Here is a 15,247-nt window from a genome sequence, read left to right as displayed (position 1 = left end):
TGACACTTTTGATGAATAAGATTTAGTTATTATAATTATAAGTGATAAAAAAACAATATTTTTCTTTAAAAAACAACTCATTTAACTATTAATTTAAAGAGTGAGTGTACCGGTACACTCAAATATATTAGGTGTACCATAGAATTTGCCTAATAATTATAGATATTGAGGAAGAGTTTAGAATATAGAAAGATCTCAATATTGATTTAATTTGTAAAATATCCTAACATAGAGGTAGAGAACACATAAATGATTGATAACCCTAGGAAAACAATTGGGTTTTTTTGCAATGGTAGCATTTTACTCCTTGTTGGTTTTATTTTTCTCTACCATTGGTCCTTCTCATCTTTCTCCTCCCAATTACTTCTATCCCACAATGAACAACAATGCAATATCCTAACATAAAGGTAGAGAAAAAATTATTAATGATGGGTAATCCTAATAAAACAATTGGGTATTTTGCAATGGTAGCATTGCTCTTTGGTGGTTTTATTTTCCTTTACCATTGTTCTTTCACATCTTTCTCTTCCCAATTATTACTTCTATCCCGCAAAGAACGAATCAATCACCAGCAATTAATCACGGTACGTTCAAATCCATGCACATATTCCATGAATTTGTCCCTCATTTTAAATATTATTAATTGAGTAAATTTTGAAGTTTAATTGGTTTGTTCATGTAAGAATTATTTAATTGTTTTTTATGACTTGATTGAAATATTCAATAATTTGTTTTTCTTTATTAATAATGCAGAATACATATCGAGATGTTCTTGGCACAGCTTTGTCCAAAGCTTCAATGGGAAATAACAAAACATTAATTATTGCTGTAGTGAATAAAGCTTATGTAGAACAAGATGTAAAGGGTGATCCCACCACCATGTTTGATCTATTTTTAAACAGCTTCTGGCTTGGAGAAGGAACAAGATCTTTGGTTGATAATATTCTTGTTGTAGCCGTTGATCAAACGGCCTACGATCGATGCCAATTTTTGAAGTTGAATTGTTATAAATTGGAGACAGATGGTGTTGATTTTGGAGGTGAAAAACTCTACATGTCTCAAGATTTCATCAATATGATGTGGAGAAGGACTTTTTTCCTTTTGGAAATTCTAAAACGTGGCTACAACTTCATTTTTACGGTAAGTTTCTTTAGATCAATGAATTTGCAAGATTTTTTTGAGGTAACTCCCTCCGTTTCAAAATGAGTGTCGTTTTAGCAAAAAAAAATTGTTTCAAAATGAATGTCACTTTCAGTTTCCAATGCAATAATAACTTTTTCTTTTCAATTGTACCCTTCAATTAATACTATGTTACACTACTTCCAAAGGATTATTTTTTCTTTAATGAAAAACAAACCAATAGTTGATTAGGATAATTTGGTAAAATTGCTATGACATTTGACTACTTTATTCCATTCCTTAATTTACACTACTTCCAAAGGATTATTTTTTCTTTAATGAAAAACAAACCAATAGTTGATTAAGATAATTTGGTAAAATTGCTATGACATTTGACTACTTTATTCCATTCCTTAATATGTGTGCAAATGGCTAAAGCGACACTCATTTTGAAACGGAAGGAGTATTTAATTTTATAGAAACATTCAAAATTTTCAATTTAAATTCTATTGTTTTATTGGTAAATTTGGTGAATCTTTGAAATTAATAGATTTTAAGAAGTGTTTGTCAAAGCTAATTTTACGAAATTTCAAATGGCACCTAGAAACGAAGAATCTAAAATTTTATCCATAACATTAAATACCAAATTGGTCCTTATAATTTTTTCAAATACGGCAAATCGGTCACCATATCCTTCAAATTAATGCGGCTTCATAGGCTTAAAATGTTTTCATATACTTTATGGCCTAGTCTTTTAGTTAAATAGACTTTTAAAAATCATAGCTTTTACTATTTAAATAAAATATTTTGATGTAGGTCATGTTGATCGACCTGACTTATATTCACACTCCTAATTGCTATGTGTAGGAAAGTTAATCGTGATTAGTTGATGAAATTTAGTTCTATTTAAAGTCAAATGAAAACAAATGTATATTGATAATTTCAATTTTTTTTAAGAAAAATAGTGTTTTGATTTTTCATTTAGATGATTTGAATAATTTTAATTAATATTTAATAATTTAGTCTCTATATTTTGATAATATTTTATATATACCTATATTTAAAGGGAGTGCTTAGTTTTTTTTTTAAACCTTTTCTTCTAATTATACCTTCATTTTTAATCATTCAAGTTTACTTAAACTCTATTACTTAAAATATTTTTAATCTTTTAAGTTTGCTATAACTTTATCATTTAAGTTTACCACGAGAGTGTGTTTGCCTAAGATATACAATAATATTTACTCTCACTAATGATTTCGTTTTGAGTCTCCATAATTTTACTTGCATAATTTCATTTTCAAATATTCCTAATTCATTATCACACATTCAATTTTGCAGGACACAGATGTAATGTGGTTAAGAAATCCATTTGAAAAGTTGAGCAACGATGAGACTGAAGACCTCCAAATCAGCACAGACGAATACTTTGGTGATCCTTGGTCAGAAAAAAATCGAGTCAATACTGGATTTTTCTTTGTGAGATCAAACAACAAGACCATATCTTTGTTTGAGACATGGTATGGAATGAAAGATAATTTCACAGAAAAAAAGGAGCAAGATGTGCTTGAGGACCTCATTAAAGGTGGTATATTTCAAGATTTGGGAATCAAGGCAAGGTTCTTGGATACCCTCTATTTTAGTGGATTTTGCCAAGATAGTAAAGATTTTAGGGCTGTAACCACTGTCCATGCCAATTGTTGTAGGAGCATCACTGCAAAGGTGGCTGATTTAAAGAAAACCCTTCGTGATTGGAAAAGATTTAGGAGGTTAGGGGTTAATTCTACTGTAAATGTCTATTGGAACACTCACGAGTGGTGTTTAGAGTCTTGGGATAATGACCTAACATAATAATGGATTTTTTAGAGGTAATATAACAATGGTTAAGTCATCACATATATATAGTTTTTTTTTTTTTGTTAATTAGTTGAAATAATAATGATATTAATTCACATATGCATATACATTTTGTGTACCATATCTAAGATAAACGTTTTATTTTATATGGTGGTTTACAAACTACTTGAGGAATCCTGAATTTAATTTGTAGTGAATAAAAGTGAATTTTTTTAGCAGGCATATAAATGGCTTAAAGATTTGACAATATACACAAAAATATAAATAGAAACACATTTCATTTCTTGGGGGGTCTTTTGGTTATTTTTTAGAAAGAGATCTGAGAGAATAGAAAGAGGTTCAAGGTTTCATCAAGTTGGAAGGCATTCAAAAGCTTGGATCTTCATCAAGTGGATGCAAATGCATCTCTCCATCATCTCTTATGAAAAGCTACAATGAGTATGAGTAACTAAATTATGCACCCCCTTTATATATAGATTTAGATTAATTTTTAAATTGTCCTCGTGAGCTTAACTCAGTTGGTATGCATAATATATGCAAGGTACGGGGTTCAAACCCCAGCCACCACAAAAAAAAATTCAAATTCACAATCTTACAGTCAATTTTAAAGAAATACTAGACCATCGACCCGCGCTAACGCACGGGTCATATAGAAGGTAATATTTGACGGTAATAGGTAACAAAATAGTTTAGATGAATGTCATGATTGTCATATAGTATTTCATAATATTAAGAAGCATAGATGTTGGTACTGTACCATAACATAATTTTCCATGACATCGTCCTTGATATCGTAACGTAACATAATAGGTTAAGTATAGCAAGACGGGTTATCATTTATAAGTAAGAGATTAGGTTAAGTATAGCTAAACGGGTTAACAATTATTCCTTTCCAAAAAAAACAGCATATAATTAGGAACATAATTTTATTTTACTTTAGATAAACATTAACTGCAAAAGTGTGGAGGGAAAAATTAGAGTGTGTTTGGATGGGGGAATGTTTTGAGGGAATGTAATGTTATGAGGGAATTCAAATACTTTGAGGTGAATTTCATTGTTTGGATAAGGGAATGTAATGTAATGTTGAGGAAATGTAATGTTATGAGGGAATTCAAATACTTTGAGGTAAATTGCCTAGAATTTTAAATTCTTTAAAATTTCCAAATTACCTCATCCAAACACACTCTTAGGTTAAAATTAGGTTAAGTATAGCGGACGGGTTAACATTTATAAGTAAGAGATTTAAAAAAAGAATAGCATATAATTAGGAACATAATTTTATTTTACTTTAGACAAACATTAAATGCAAAAGTGTGGGGGAAAAATTAGGTTAAAATTAGGTTAAGTATAGCGAGACGGATTAACATTTATAAGTAACGTAACATAACAGGTTAAGTATAGCGAGACGAGTTAAGATTTATAAGTAAGAGATTAGGTTAAGTATAGCGAGACGGGTTAACGGTTATTCCTTTCAGAAAAACAGCTTATAATTAGGATCATAATTTTATTTTACTTTTGATAAACATTAAATGCAAAAGTCTGGAGGGAAAAATTAGGTTAAAATTAGATATGACAATTTGCATAAATTAAATCTAGGGTTAATATAGTAAAGTCAGGCGAAAAAATTAGGTTAAATCTAGGGTTAATACTGCGTCATGGGTTAACTTTTAGATTACCTTTGGTCCTAATTATTATAAATTTTACAGAATTTTTTGGTCTCATGAAAACATAACAACTTTTCATATGTCTATATGCATTGTTTAAGTGGCTTTTTTATATTCATTTAAAATATTTTTCTTTTTAATATTAATTTAAATTTTTTATTTTTTAATTGGATCAAGTAAAATAGCGGCTAGAAATTCACCTTTAAGGTGAATAAATGAGAAATTCGAAGTTCAAACTATGTCCCTACATATATAATACAATGTCTCTACATAGAGACTAATTCGCATTATTCTTTTAAAAAATTATTAGTTGGTATTTAATGTCTCATAATTTTCATTGAGGATATATTTAAAAAAAAATATTCAAACGTTATAACAATAAATAATTTCATAATTAGTTTTGATATGTTTTCCGTTTCCTTTTTATAATAATTGGTATTAATATTGACCATAAGACCTAACCATGTATACTATAACGTTCCTAAACAGTCCAATAACAAAATTCACATGTATTATGTGTTGATTAGAAATGTGAAGTGGGAGATTGCAATCAGAAATTGAACATCAACATATCAAATATTGTTACGGTTAGCATATACTTACATTACATAAACCCTTTTAGAATGTTCTGGCGGTGATGGTTTGGGTCCTTAGAGACTGTACTTCCTTAAAGTCTCGTATTTGATTATCCTCGATTCTAATTTTAGTGTGTTAATTTAGGTTATTCAAAACAAACAAAAAATAATTACATGACAATGCCTATTATCAACTCTAAAATATTGTATCTAAATCATGTGTACTATATAGATCTAGATTAGATTATTTCATTCCTCTGCACTACTATAACTATACACGGCCAAACCTTCCTCAAGAAAGCATGCACTACGTATATATACATTGCTCTATATCTTGATTTAATTTGTTCAATATCTTAACATAGAGATAGAGATAAAAACTAATGATGGATAATCTTAGGCAAACCCTTGGGAGTTTTACAATGGTAGCATTACTCTTTATTGGTTTTATTTTCCTTTACCATTGGTCTTTCTCATCTTTCTCCACCCAATTACTTCTATCTCACAAGGAACCACTATGCCAGCAGCAATCAAACATGGTACGTTCAAATCACCAATATTACATTTTTTTCTTAATTTATATATATGATCACATTAAGTATCGCTATATATCATTATTTTTTGTTGATATAAAAAATAATATTATATTCTTGCAAATGAAGTTCAATTGGTTTGCTCCTGTAAGAATTTAATTGTTTCATTTTCTCCATGGCTTGATTGAAATTTTCAATAATTTGTTTTTCTTTATTATTAATGTAGAGCACCAATATTAATGAATCATATGGAGATAGTCTTGACAAAGCTTTAGCCAAAGCTTCAATCAGAAAAAACAAAACGGTGATAATTGCAACGGTAAATAAGGCTTATGTAGAACAAGATGTAAATGGTGATGCCATCTCTATGTTTGATCTATTTTTAAGCAGTTTTTGGCTTGGAGAAGGAACAAGGTCTTTGATTGATAATCTTCTTATTGTAGCCGTTGATCAAACGGCCTACGATCGATGTCAATTTTTGAGGTTGAATTGCTATAAATTAGAGACTGGTGGTGTTGATTTTGAAAGTGAAAAACTCTACATGTCTCAAGATTTCATCAATATGATGTGGAGAAGGACTTCTTTCCTCTTGGAAGTTCTAAAACATGGCTACAACTTCATTTTTACGGTAAGTTTCTTTAGTGTGAATTTGGATGAGACAATTTTGTTGGGATAGTGTAATTTTATACGGTAATTTAAATTTTTCGCTTAAATTCTATTGTTTGGATAATAAATTTAAAGAATTTTCAAAATGCATGAATTTTGCGAAGTATGTGTATTTCTAATTTTTAGCCGTAAATTATATAAATTATACATAATACTTTTTATTTTTTAATGCTCCATAGTGAAAAAGTTGTTTATGAAAAATGTTTAAGTCTGTGTGTATTAATCTATCGGTTGAAAGTATTTATCTTGGTGGTTGAAAGTATTATATCTAGATTGTTAGATTAATCGATCAGCTGAGGTAAGGCTAGAGATGCATAGGTAACAAAAAATTATTCATGACAAGTACGTATAATTTATATATGTTTTACTTTAGCTAAGAGCCTAAGAATATGCTTATGTGTAGATTAACAAATAAACCATAGTCGAAATGAAAAATGATCCTAAACCTAATGGGTGTGGCTCTGTAAGCAGTAAGTTTCACAATCTAAATTATGTGATATGTGTCACCCCACATTTGATTTCCAAACCTATTGGGTACCTTAGCATGTGATATGTGTCACCCCTTTCATGTTAAAATTTTGTTGAAGCATTTAAGATTTCTGACGAATGTACCACAGTAGAAATATTGTAATTAAACTGACTTAGTTTAGGTTACACTACTTTGAAATTTTAACTATGTTTAGATTTAGTGTACGATCAATTTCTCCAAATACAAGGTGTACGATCAATTCAATATTTAAAGATATAAGGTCCTTTGCAGCTGTTGCAAAATGTTGCTTGGGTAAGGTGGTTGAGTTCAGTGTTTGCATTTAGGAATGCATGAGAAGTTTTTAAGAGAGTTAGGCCCAAATTTGGAAAGTTAATACTTGTACTTCACTCTTCTTAGTTATTAATAAATTTTGCTATTCCTAAGAAAAAAAATAGGAAAGTCAATTGTGGTTAGTTGATGAGCTTTTTTTACTTGTATCGTTCCATTTTCTAATATTTCTCGCACATTCAATTTGCATGCAGGACACTGATGTAATGTGGTTAAGAAATCCATTTAAAAAGTTGAGCAAAAATGAAACTGAAGACCTTCAAATCAGCACAGACTCATACCTTAATGATCCTTGGTCGGAAAAACATCAAATCAATACTGGATTTTACTTTGCGAGGTCGAATAACAAGACCATATCTTTGTTTGAAATATGGTATGGAATGAAAGATAATTCCACTGGAAAAAAGGAGCAAGATGTGCTTCTTGACCTCATTGGAGGTGGTATAATTGGACATTTAGGACTCAAGGTTAGGTTCTTGGATACTCTCTATTTTAGTGGATTCTGTCAAGATAGTAAAGACTTTAGGGCAGTAACCACTGTTCATGCCAATTGTTGTCGAAGCATAGCTGCAAAGGTGGCTGATTTAAAGGCAGTCCTTCATGATTGGAAGCAATTTAAGAGGTTAGAGGCTAACTCTACGGTAAATATCAATTGGACAAGTCACCAGTGGTGTTTGAAGTCTTGGGGATGACCTAACAGAACAATGTGTTAATCGTTACACATATAATTGTTGATTAGTTGAATAATGATATTTACATATGCATTTCTATTTTGTGTAATATCTAAAACAGACATTTGATAGAACAAATATGAGATCTTTGAGCTTGTGAAACTTCATTTTGAAGATATTAATAATTGAAGATATTATTGAATATGTACAATATTAAATTCATACATAGATCATAATTTGGGTATTTAACTAAGCAATTGGACTCAAATGGTTAATGAGTTCACCAAAAATGAATTGATCAGGAGAACATGAGTTTGATTCTTGGATGTGGACAAAATCCTTTTTAGAGAACCCATTTTTCTAGAGAACCCGAAGGTTAACCAAAAAAAATCATGATTCGGGTATGTCTATTAATGTTTGGAGACTTTATATTATTATATCAAAACCCCATTTCCAATTGCACAGGTTAAATTTAAATTTCAAGATAGTTAATTAGTTATCGATGAGCTAAGACATGAAATGGACCATTATGGTTGGCATTATTATGGCATATATGAAGTACCATCATAAGTTCTTGAAGTTTAGACGTAAGCTAAATGTAATTTACATCAGTTGCAAGTTTCTTTCTTTTGCATTATGCATTCTTAGTTTAGTTAATTTTGTTCACCTCACTTTTTTTTTTTAAAAAAAATGTCATTAGTTTTTTTTTTTGAAGGAAAAATATCATTACTTTTAATGACCATTTCCAATTGTATCCGAGATAATTTGAACTCACCATTAAAAAAACAAACCAGTCCACCGAAATCGTCTTGCAACTTTTGACGAGTGCAACAAAATTTAATGGTTTTAATGTTTCTAAATTTATCTTCATATAATATGAGCTAGAGGGACTTAATTAATATCGACCCTAAGGCCTAACACTTTTTTTTAGGTACCATGATACTTATTATCAACTTCAAAATACTATAACTTCAAAATACTATATTTTTAAACCAAGGCATTAAACAATATGATATAGATCAGTTTAGTTAATTTATTTATTTTCTCCATTGCGTCTTGGACAATTATCAAGTCTTAGATCAGTTTAGTTAATTTATTTATTTTCTCCATTGCGTCTTGGACAATTATCAAGTCAGCAACGCCAAAAGAAAAATAATTTTATTTTCCTTGCTAGCTAACTCTACACGGCCAAACCTTTGACCCGTTAAGAAAGGGTGCTCACGAGGACTGACTCGTGTTTAACAAATTATGTAAAATCCTTAAAATAAAATAAAAAAACAAATTATGTAAAACAATTAGATAGTTGGGATCTTACACCGCAAGACACTTACAATTTCAAAATAATGGTTTAATTTAATTTTAATTAGAGAGTTATCGTAAAAATCATGATAAATATCATTTGTATTGTCTTCAAAAAAAAAAAAAAATATCATTCGTATTGTATTGTCTCAACCGATATTGAATTACGATATGATGTAATAATTGATAACTTACTCTATTATATCTTTCTTATTTTGGTCATCAAACTAGCTCATAATATCTTGCAAAATTTTTTTTTATGATGACAAACTAACTCATCAAAATTGTCTCGTAACTTTTATTGAGGTAATTCTTTTATTGGTTTTAATGTTTTTAAATTTATCTTCTTCTAATTAGAGCTACAGGGACTAATTAATATCGACCCTAATGCCTAACACTTTTTTTTGAGGTGGCATGACACTTATTATCAACTCCAAAATACTATTTATTTTTAAACCAATGCATTAAACGATATGATAATTTATTTATTTTCTCGGTAACCAAAAAAAAAAATTATTTGTTTTCTCCATTACGTCTTGGACAACGCCGAAAGAAAAATATCTTTCTTTTCTTTGCTAACTCTACACGGCCAAACCTTTGACCCTTTAAGAAAGGGTGCACTACTATAGTACTATATATACATAGCTCTCAATTAATCTTTGATTTAATTTGTTCAATATCTTAACATAGAGGTAAAGAAAGAATTAAAGATGGATAGTCTTAGGCAAACACCTGGGAGTTTTGCGATGGTAGCATTACTCTTTATTGGTTTTATTTTCCTTTACCATTGGTCATTCTCATCTTTCTCTACCCAACTACTTCTATCTCACAATGGACCCCTCTGCCAGCAGCAATTAAACATGGTACGTTCAAATCGCCAATTAATATTTAAGGTTTTTCCCCTTAACTAGCTACCCCCCTTCAAAACCATGTACATATTCCCATATATGATCACAATAACTCTAGCTATATGTCAATATATTGTTTTTGTTAACATAAAGAATACAATAATATTATATTCTTGCATATAAATGTATTCCATAAATTTGGGCTTCTAAAGTTGTAGCTCAATGGTTAAATGGTCGGGACGTTGAAAGAGTTTAAAAAGGAGGTCTTTGGTACAACCCGTGATGCTAACATTTTTCCCTACTGTCTAACAAATATACAAACAACTAACATTTATCTATAAAAAATCAATAAATATGGCCCCGTTTTAAATATTATTACTTGAATATATTTTGAAGTTTAATTTGTTTTTTCATGAGGCATAAGAAACTCGTATTTGATGAGACGGGACTTAGAAATTTTGTTTATATGTGAGACAATTCTCATTTTACAAGTTGGTTTTGTATGGTTAGTTAGGTCCATGACAAGATAAGAGAAGACTTAAAAATGTGTTTAATTTATAAGTGGAGACAATCTTCGTCTTTCAAAGCTTTTGTAAGATTGAGTTATAGTCGAATTCTAACAACTTGCTTGAAATTGTCAAAAATTTGTTTTTCTTTATTATTAATGCAGAGCTCCAATATTAATGAAGCATATAGTGATGGACTTGACAAAGCTTTGGCCAAAGCTTCAATGGGAAATAAAAAAACGGTGATAATTGCTATAGTAAATAAAGCTTACGTAGAACAAGATGTAAAGGGTGATGCCATCACCATGTTTGATCTATTTTTAAGCAGCTTTTGGCTTGGAGAAGGAACAAGATCTTTGATTGATAACCTTCTCATCGTAGCCGTTGATCAAACGGCTTACGATCGATGCCAATTTTTGAGGTTAAATTGCTATAGATTGGAAACAGATGGTGTTGATTTTGGAGGTGAGAAAATATACATGTCTCAAGAATTCATCAAGATGATGTGGAGAAGAACTTCTTTCCTCTTGGAAGTTCTAAAACGTGGATATAACTTAGTTTTCACGGTACGTTTTCTTTATTTTTGCTTCCTCCTTGTTTTATGTTAGTGTCTCTTTTTCATGTTGAAGTACATGCAAAAAAAAAAAAAAATTACGGAAACCATCACACTTATTAAAATTATAATCCAAGACTATTTGGTAAAAACAAAAACAAATAGTAGATGAACAAATAACTAATAACATATAAGTTCCTTCAAAAAAAAAAACTAATAACATATAAGTTAGCTGGTGTAATTTGTAGTGTTCAATAAAATTAATTGTTGATTAGTGTTAAGTTATAAATATAAAATGACATAAAAATATGTCTAATTAATATTTAATTTTTTTCAGTTAAGATAACATGGGTAGATTGAGAGAGAAAAAAAATGCGAAGTTATAAATTTGAATTGAAGCAATAAGCTACTTGAAGTAACTACTTATAAAAAAAATGTTATAAACTAATAAAAATAAGTTGAGTCCATGAGAAATAATGGTTACTTATCAAACAAGTACATTTTTATCATCATGAGCTTAGCTCAGTTGGTTTGGACAATGCATAATATATGCAAGGTGCGGGGTTCAAACCCCGACCACCACAAAAAAAAAAAAAAAGTACTTTTTTAGTTATGAGTTTACAAGCTAAAAGATATTGGCTATAAAGTAACTGTTAAACCAAACTCTACATTCTTTCAAAAAAAAAAACCAAACTCTACATATTAATGTATATATAGTATATTTGTAAAAAAAAAAAGTTTATATAGTATATATTTATGATTTTAATTTTTAAATTCTATTTTCTAAAACATTATTTACATGAGTCAAAAATTCATTTTCTTAGGATTATATATATTTTGATCCCTTTAAATAATATCATTTTTAGTTTTAGTCTCTTTAAAATTTATCTTCAAATAATAGTCGCTCGCATATTTTTCATTAGCAAATTTGGTTCTCATTGGTAAAGACTAAAGACTACAAAAAAAAAAAAATGACTAAAGACTACGTACAAGTTTTGAATTCCTCAAAATGTGAGTTTAGAAAGTGAAACTTTTGAGTTGCTTCAAGAAAATGGCAAACTTCTAAAAGAAAAATTAGTTAAAAATTGTGAACTTGTCAAACTTCACTCGTAGGTTGTGTGCAAATTGGGGGAACTGTGAAAAGATCTAGTCTAGCTAGTCGCATTTTTTATTTGGAAACACATGCATGCATGTAACGTAAAATAGAAAACGTGCAATACATCACGGATATGTGCACATCGTAGAAACTTATAAAATGGTTCGTCAATGTGTCGTGAAACATGAAACACATTGTTCATCTTTAATTGGAGGACCCTTAATTCATTCTCTTCATTTAATTAGTTGACTTTTTCATTTGTATATGTGCAAATTGTCTTGGGTACGTGTATGTGTATGAGTGATGGAGCTATATAGGATCGTGTGAGTGTGATGTATAGTGAAAGATTTCTATAGAAGAAAGAAATAGTGAAAAGATAGTTTTTAGCGTGAATTTTTAAAATTTGTGTATATTTTTGAAGGAAAATGCCAAATTTCCTGAAAGAAATTAAATCATCTTGATAAACATTTAGATGGATCCCACTAAATAATATCTTATATAAATTTGGTGAGACGCGTGTGGATTTTAACCAATAAAAAACGTGTATTGAAAAGTGTGTTAAAATATGTGTTGTTAACATTACTAGTAACATGACGTATCACATTATGTTTACGTAAACAAACTACGGTAGGCACTTGGAAATTAGTGTAAGTGCGGATTCAAATCCACAAGATTAACAAGAACTCATACCCTGAAATATACCCCTTGACATTTTGTTGATCCAATTAGATCATGATATTCGTATAAGTAACAATTTTGAGATTTCTAAGTTTCTTCATGAACCTTAATCAATGACAAAGATTTTTGTTCAAAGAAACCCAAATTCTAGGTTTGAGGAACAATAATTTTGTCATTTTTTTTAATAAAATTGAATTAAAAAATATATGGTATTTTGAATTAATATATTATCTTTTTTAAAGGAAAATGGAAAAAGGGAAAATATTGTGAATGTTTTTTTTTTAAGGACTATTGTAAATGTTTTAAAAGTTAAAGGATCGAAGCAAGGGGGAAAAATAAATGAAAAATTTATTTAAAAAAATAAAAAAAAAAAAAAAGAAGAAGAAGAAGAAGAAGAAGACCACAATAGTGTTTTTGCCTAAAATACATACAAGTTGTAATTGCATTTTTTTCACTTTATATATTTTTAATTGTGCCATTCCATTTTCTAATATTACTAATTTATTCCCACTATAGGACACTGATGTGATGTGGTTAAGAAATCCTTTTGAAAGGTTGAGCAAGAATGATACAGAAGACCTCCAAATAAGCACAGACGAGTACCTTGGTGATCCTTGGTCAGAAAAACATCTGATCAATACTGGATTTTTCTTTGTGAGGTCAAATAAAAAAACCATATCCTTGTTTGAAACATGGTATGGAAAAAAAGACAATTCCACCGGAAAAAAGGAGCAAGATGTGCTTATTGACCTCATTGAAGCTGGTATATTTGGACATTTAGGGCTCAAGGTTAGATTCTTGGATACCCTTTATTTTAGTGGTTTTTGCCAAGATAGTAAAGATTTTAGGGCAGTAACCACTGTTCATGCCAATTGTTGTCGAAGTATCACTGCAAAGGTGGCCGATTTGAAGGCAACCCTTAATGATTGGAAGCAATTTAGGAGGTTAGATGCTAATTCTACTGTGAATATCAATTGGACAAGTCATGAGTGGTGTTGGGTTTCTTGGGGAAGGCCTAATAGAACGTCACTGGGTTGATATTCACACACATATATATAGTCGTTAATTAGTTGAGTTATGATATTTACTTATGTATTTCCATTTTGTGTACTCAATCTAAAATAATTTGATTAGAGAGAAGATGACATGTTAGCTGGTGAAACTTCAATACGAAGAGGTTAATACATTAAGTGAGGAGTTGTTTTTAGGATTGGTGCGTTGATCCAATTAAAATAAAAGTATTGAACAATGGTGTAATTAGCATATATACAATGAGAGAGAAGGTCTAATATAGTCACAACCCCAAATCAAAAATATTTAAGCATACTCACCTAAAATGAAAAAATAAAAATAAAAATAAATCAATCACATCAATTAATACTATTTAATTTTATTTTTGTTTAAATTTTTCTATGTTGTGTGAGCGTGCCCAAATCGTTTTAATTTGGGTTGTGCATATCTAAGACTTTCTCGTAGGTTTAACTATCTCGTGTACTCTTTTATTTTATTTTTAAGCAGTTTAGTGATCAAAATTTACTACTTTTTTTTTTAAAGGATTCAAAATGTTCTTTGAAGGAGATCAAAATTTACTACTTAATGTAAATAAGTGTGAAATTCATTATTCGAAATTCGATCCTTGTATATTACATTGTTTTTATCAATCGAGCTACACTTACGGAGACACCCGTTTATAACTCATATTAATACAAAATGTAGAGGGAAACATGTGTACATTCAAAATTGAAATACAAAATGAAATTTTTTATGATTTATCGTAAGAAAGAAAATTATCATTTTACTAAATTATCATTATTAAATATTTATTTATTTTCCACTAAAGTAAAAGTAAATGATTTGAGAGTAGTGTATACAATATTAAGTGAAGGTATAATTAGAAAGAGAAAGTCAATATTGCATTGTAAAATGAAAGCGGCATTCATTTGAAACAATTTTTTTTTACTAAAGTAACACTCATTTTAAAATGAAGGGAGTATAGATTACAAATTTATTTGAAAGGAAGGAATGAATTTATCATCTTAATTGTGTACTAACATTTTTTATACATATATAATTAGATATGGGAATACAAACATTTTGGTTATTGGATGTGCATCTCACTGTCTCAATAGTCATTGATTCAGAAGAAAAAAAACTGACTTCAAAATCGATTAACTACTTTGGTCTATGATGTTAAATTTGTATGTTAAGTGTACAAAAAAACTAAGCTTAAATCATTTTGGATGGCAAGCAAGCGATGACAATAAAAGAAACACACATTTAGGTTCTTTTTAAATCCCTAGATCTTCATAAAATTCATACCCTTTCTTCTTTATCTTGATTCCTTCCAAACCTAAGACTTTAGGGTTCC

General features: G+C 29.4%; 3 protein-coding genes across 3 annotated transcripts; all 3 read left to right on the top strand.

Annotated features, from left to right (window-relative positions):
• The first annotated feature begins 275 nt into the window (after nt 1–275).
• Nucleotides 276–3,010, top strand: LOC146896394 (uncharacterized protein At1g28695-like). Its single transcript, XM_085734778.1, has 3 exons — nt 276–584; nt 754–1,140; nt 2,458–3,010. The coding sequence occupies exons 1-3, from the start codon at nt 387–389 to the stop codon at nt 2,965–2,967; spliced, it is 1,095 nt and encodes a 364-aa protein (XP_085590904.1). The 5' UTR covers nt 276–386; the 3' UTR covers nt 2,968–3,010.
• A 2,576-nt stretch (nt 3,011–5,586) lies between these two features.
• LOC146896393 (uncharacterized protein At1g28695-like) lies at nt 5,587–8,103 on the top strand. The gene is made up of 3 exons (XM_085734779.1): nt 5,587–5,751; nt 5,972–6,373; nt 7,423–8,103. Exons 1-3 carry the CDS (start codon nt 5,596–5,598, stop codon nt 7,918–7,920), a joined length of 1,056 nt encoding a protein of 351 aa, XP_085590905.1. The 5' UTR covers nt 5,587–5,595; the 3' UTR covers nt 7,921–8,103.
• Nucleotides 8,104–9,831: 1,728 nt separating this feature from the next.
• On the top strand, nt 9,832–14,179 carry LOC146896392 (uncharacterized protein At1g28695-like). Its single transcript, XM_085734777.1, has 3 exons — nt 9,832–10,061; nt 10,717–11,118; nt 13,396–14,179. The coding sequence occupies exons 1-3, from the start codon at nt 9,909–9,911 to the stop codon at nt 13,915–13,917; spliced, it is 1,077 nt and encodes a 358-aa protein (XP_085590903.1). The 5' UTR covers nt 9,832–9,908; the 3' UTR covers nt 13,918–14,179.
• Nucleotides 14,180–15,247: the final 1,068 nt, after the last annotated feature.

The sequence above is a fragment of the Medicago sativa genome, chromosome 8 (assembly GCF_051527215.1).
Source record: "Medicago sativa cultivar Bolivia chromosome 8, Bolivia_mono, whole genome shotgun sequence".
Taxonomy (NCBI): domain Eukaryota; kingdom Viridiplantae; phylum Streptophyta; class Magnoliopsida; order Fabales; family Fabaceae; genus Medicago; species Medicago sativa.
This window is presented reverse-complemented; position numbering and strand designations above follow the sequence as displayed.

What these genes read in the sequence shown, in the direction of transcription:
- LOC146896394 (XM_085734778.1), top strand. Translation starts at nt 387, where the DNA reads ATGCAATATCCTAACATAAAGGTAGAGAAAAAATTATTAATGATGGGT. An exon ending in ATCACCAGCAATTAATCACG is followed by an intron (nt 585 to 753) that starts GTACGTTCAAAT and finishes TTAATAATGCAG; the next exon opens with AATACATATCGAGATGTTCT. An exon ending in GCTACAACTTCATTTTTACG is followed by an intron (nt 1,141 to 2,457) that starts GTAAGTTTCTTT and finishes TCAATTTTGCAG; the next exon opens with GACACAGATGTAATGTGGTT.
- LOC146896393 (XM_085734779.1), top strand. Translation starts at nt 5,596, where the DNA reads ATGATGGATAATCTTAGGCAAACCCTTGGGAGTTTTACAATGGTAGCA. An exon ending in GCCAGCAGCAATCAAACATG is followed by an intron (nt 5,752 to 5,971) that starts GTACGTTCAAAT and finishes TTATTAATGTAG; the next exon opens with AGCACCAATATTAATGAATC. An exon ending in GCTACAACTTCATTTTTACG is followed by an intron (nt 6,374 to 7,422) that starts GTAAGTTTCTTT and finishes ATTTGCATGCAG; the next exon opens with GACACTGATGTAATGTGGTT.
- LOC146896392 (XM_085734777.1), top strand. Translation starts at nt 9,909, where the DNA reads ATGGATAGTCTTAGGCAAACACCTGGGAGTTTTGCGATGGTAGCATTA. An exon ending in GCCAGCAGCAATTAAACATG is followed by an intron (nt 10,062 to 10,716) that starts GTACGTTCAAAT and finishes TTATTAATGCAG; the next exon opens with AGCTCCAATATTAATGAAGC. An exon ending in GATATAACTTAGTTTTCACG is followed by an intron (nt 11,119 to 13,395) that starts GTACGTTTTCTT and finishes TTCCCACTATAG; the next exon opens with GACACTGATGTGATGTGGTT.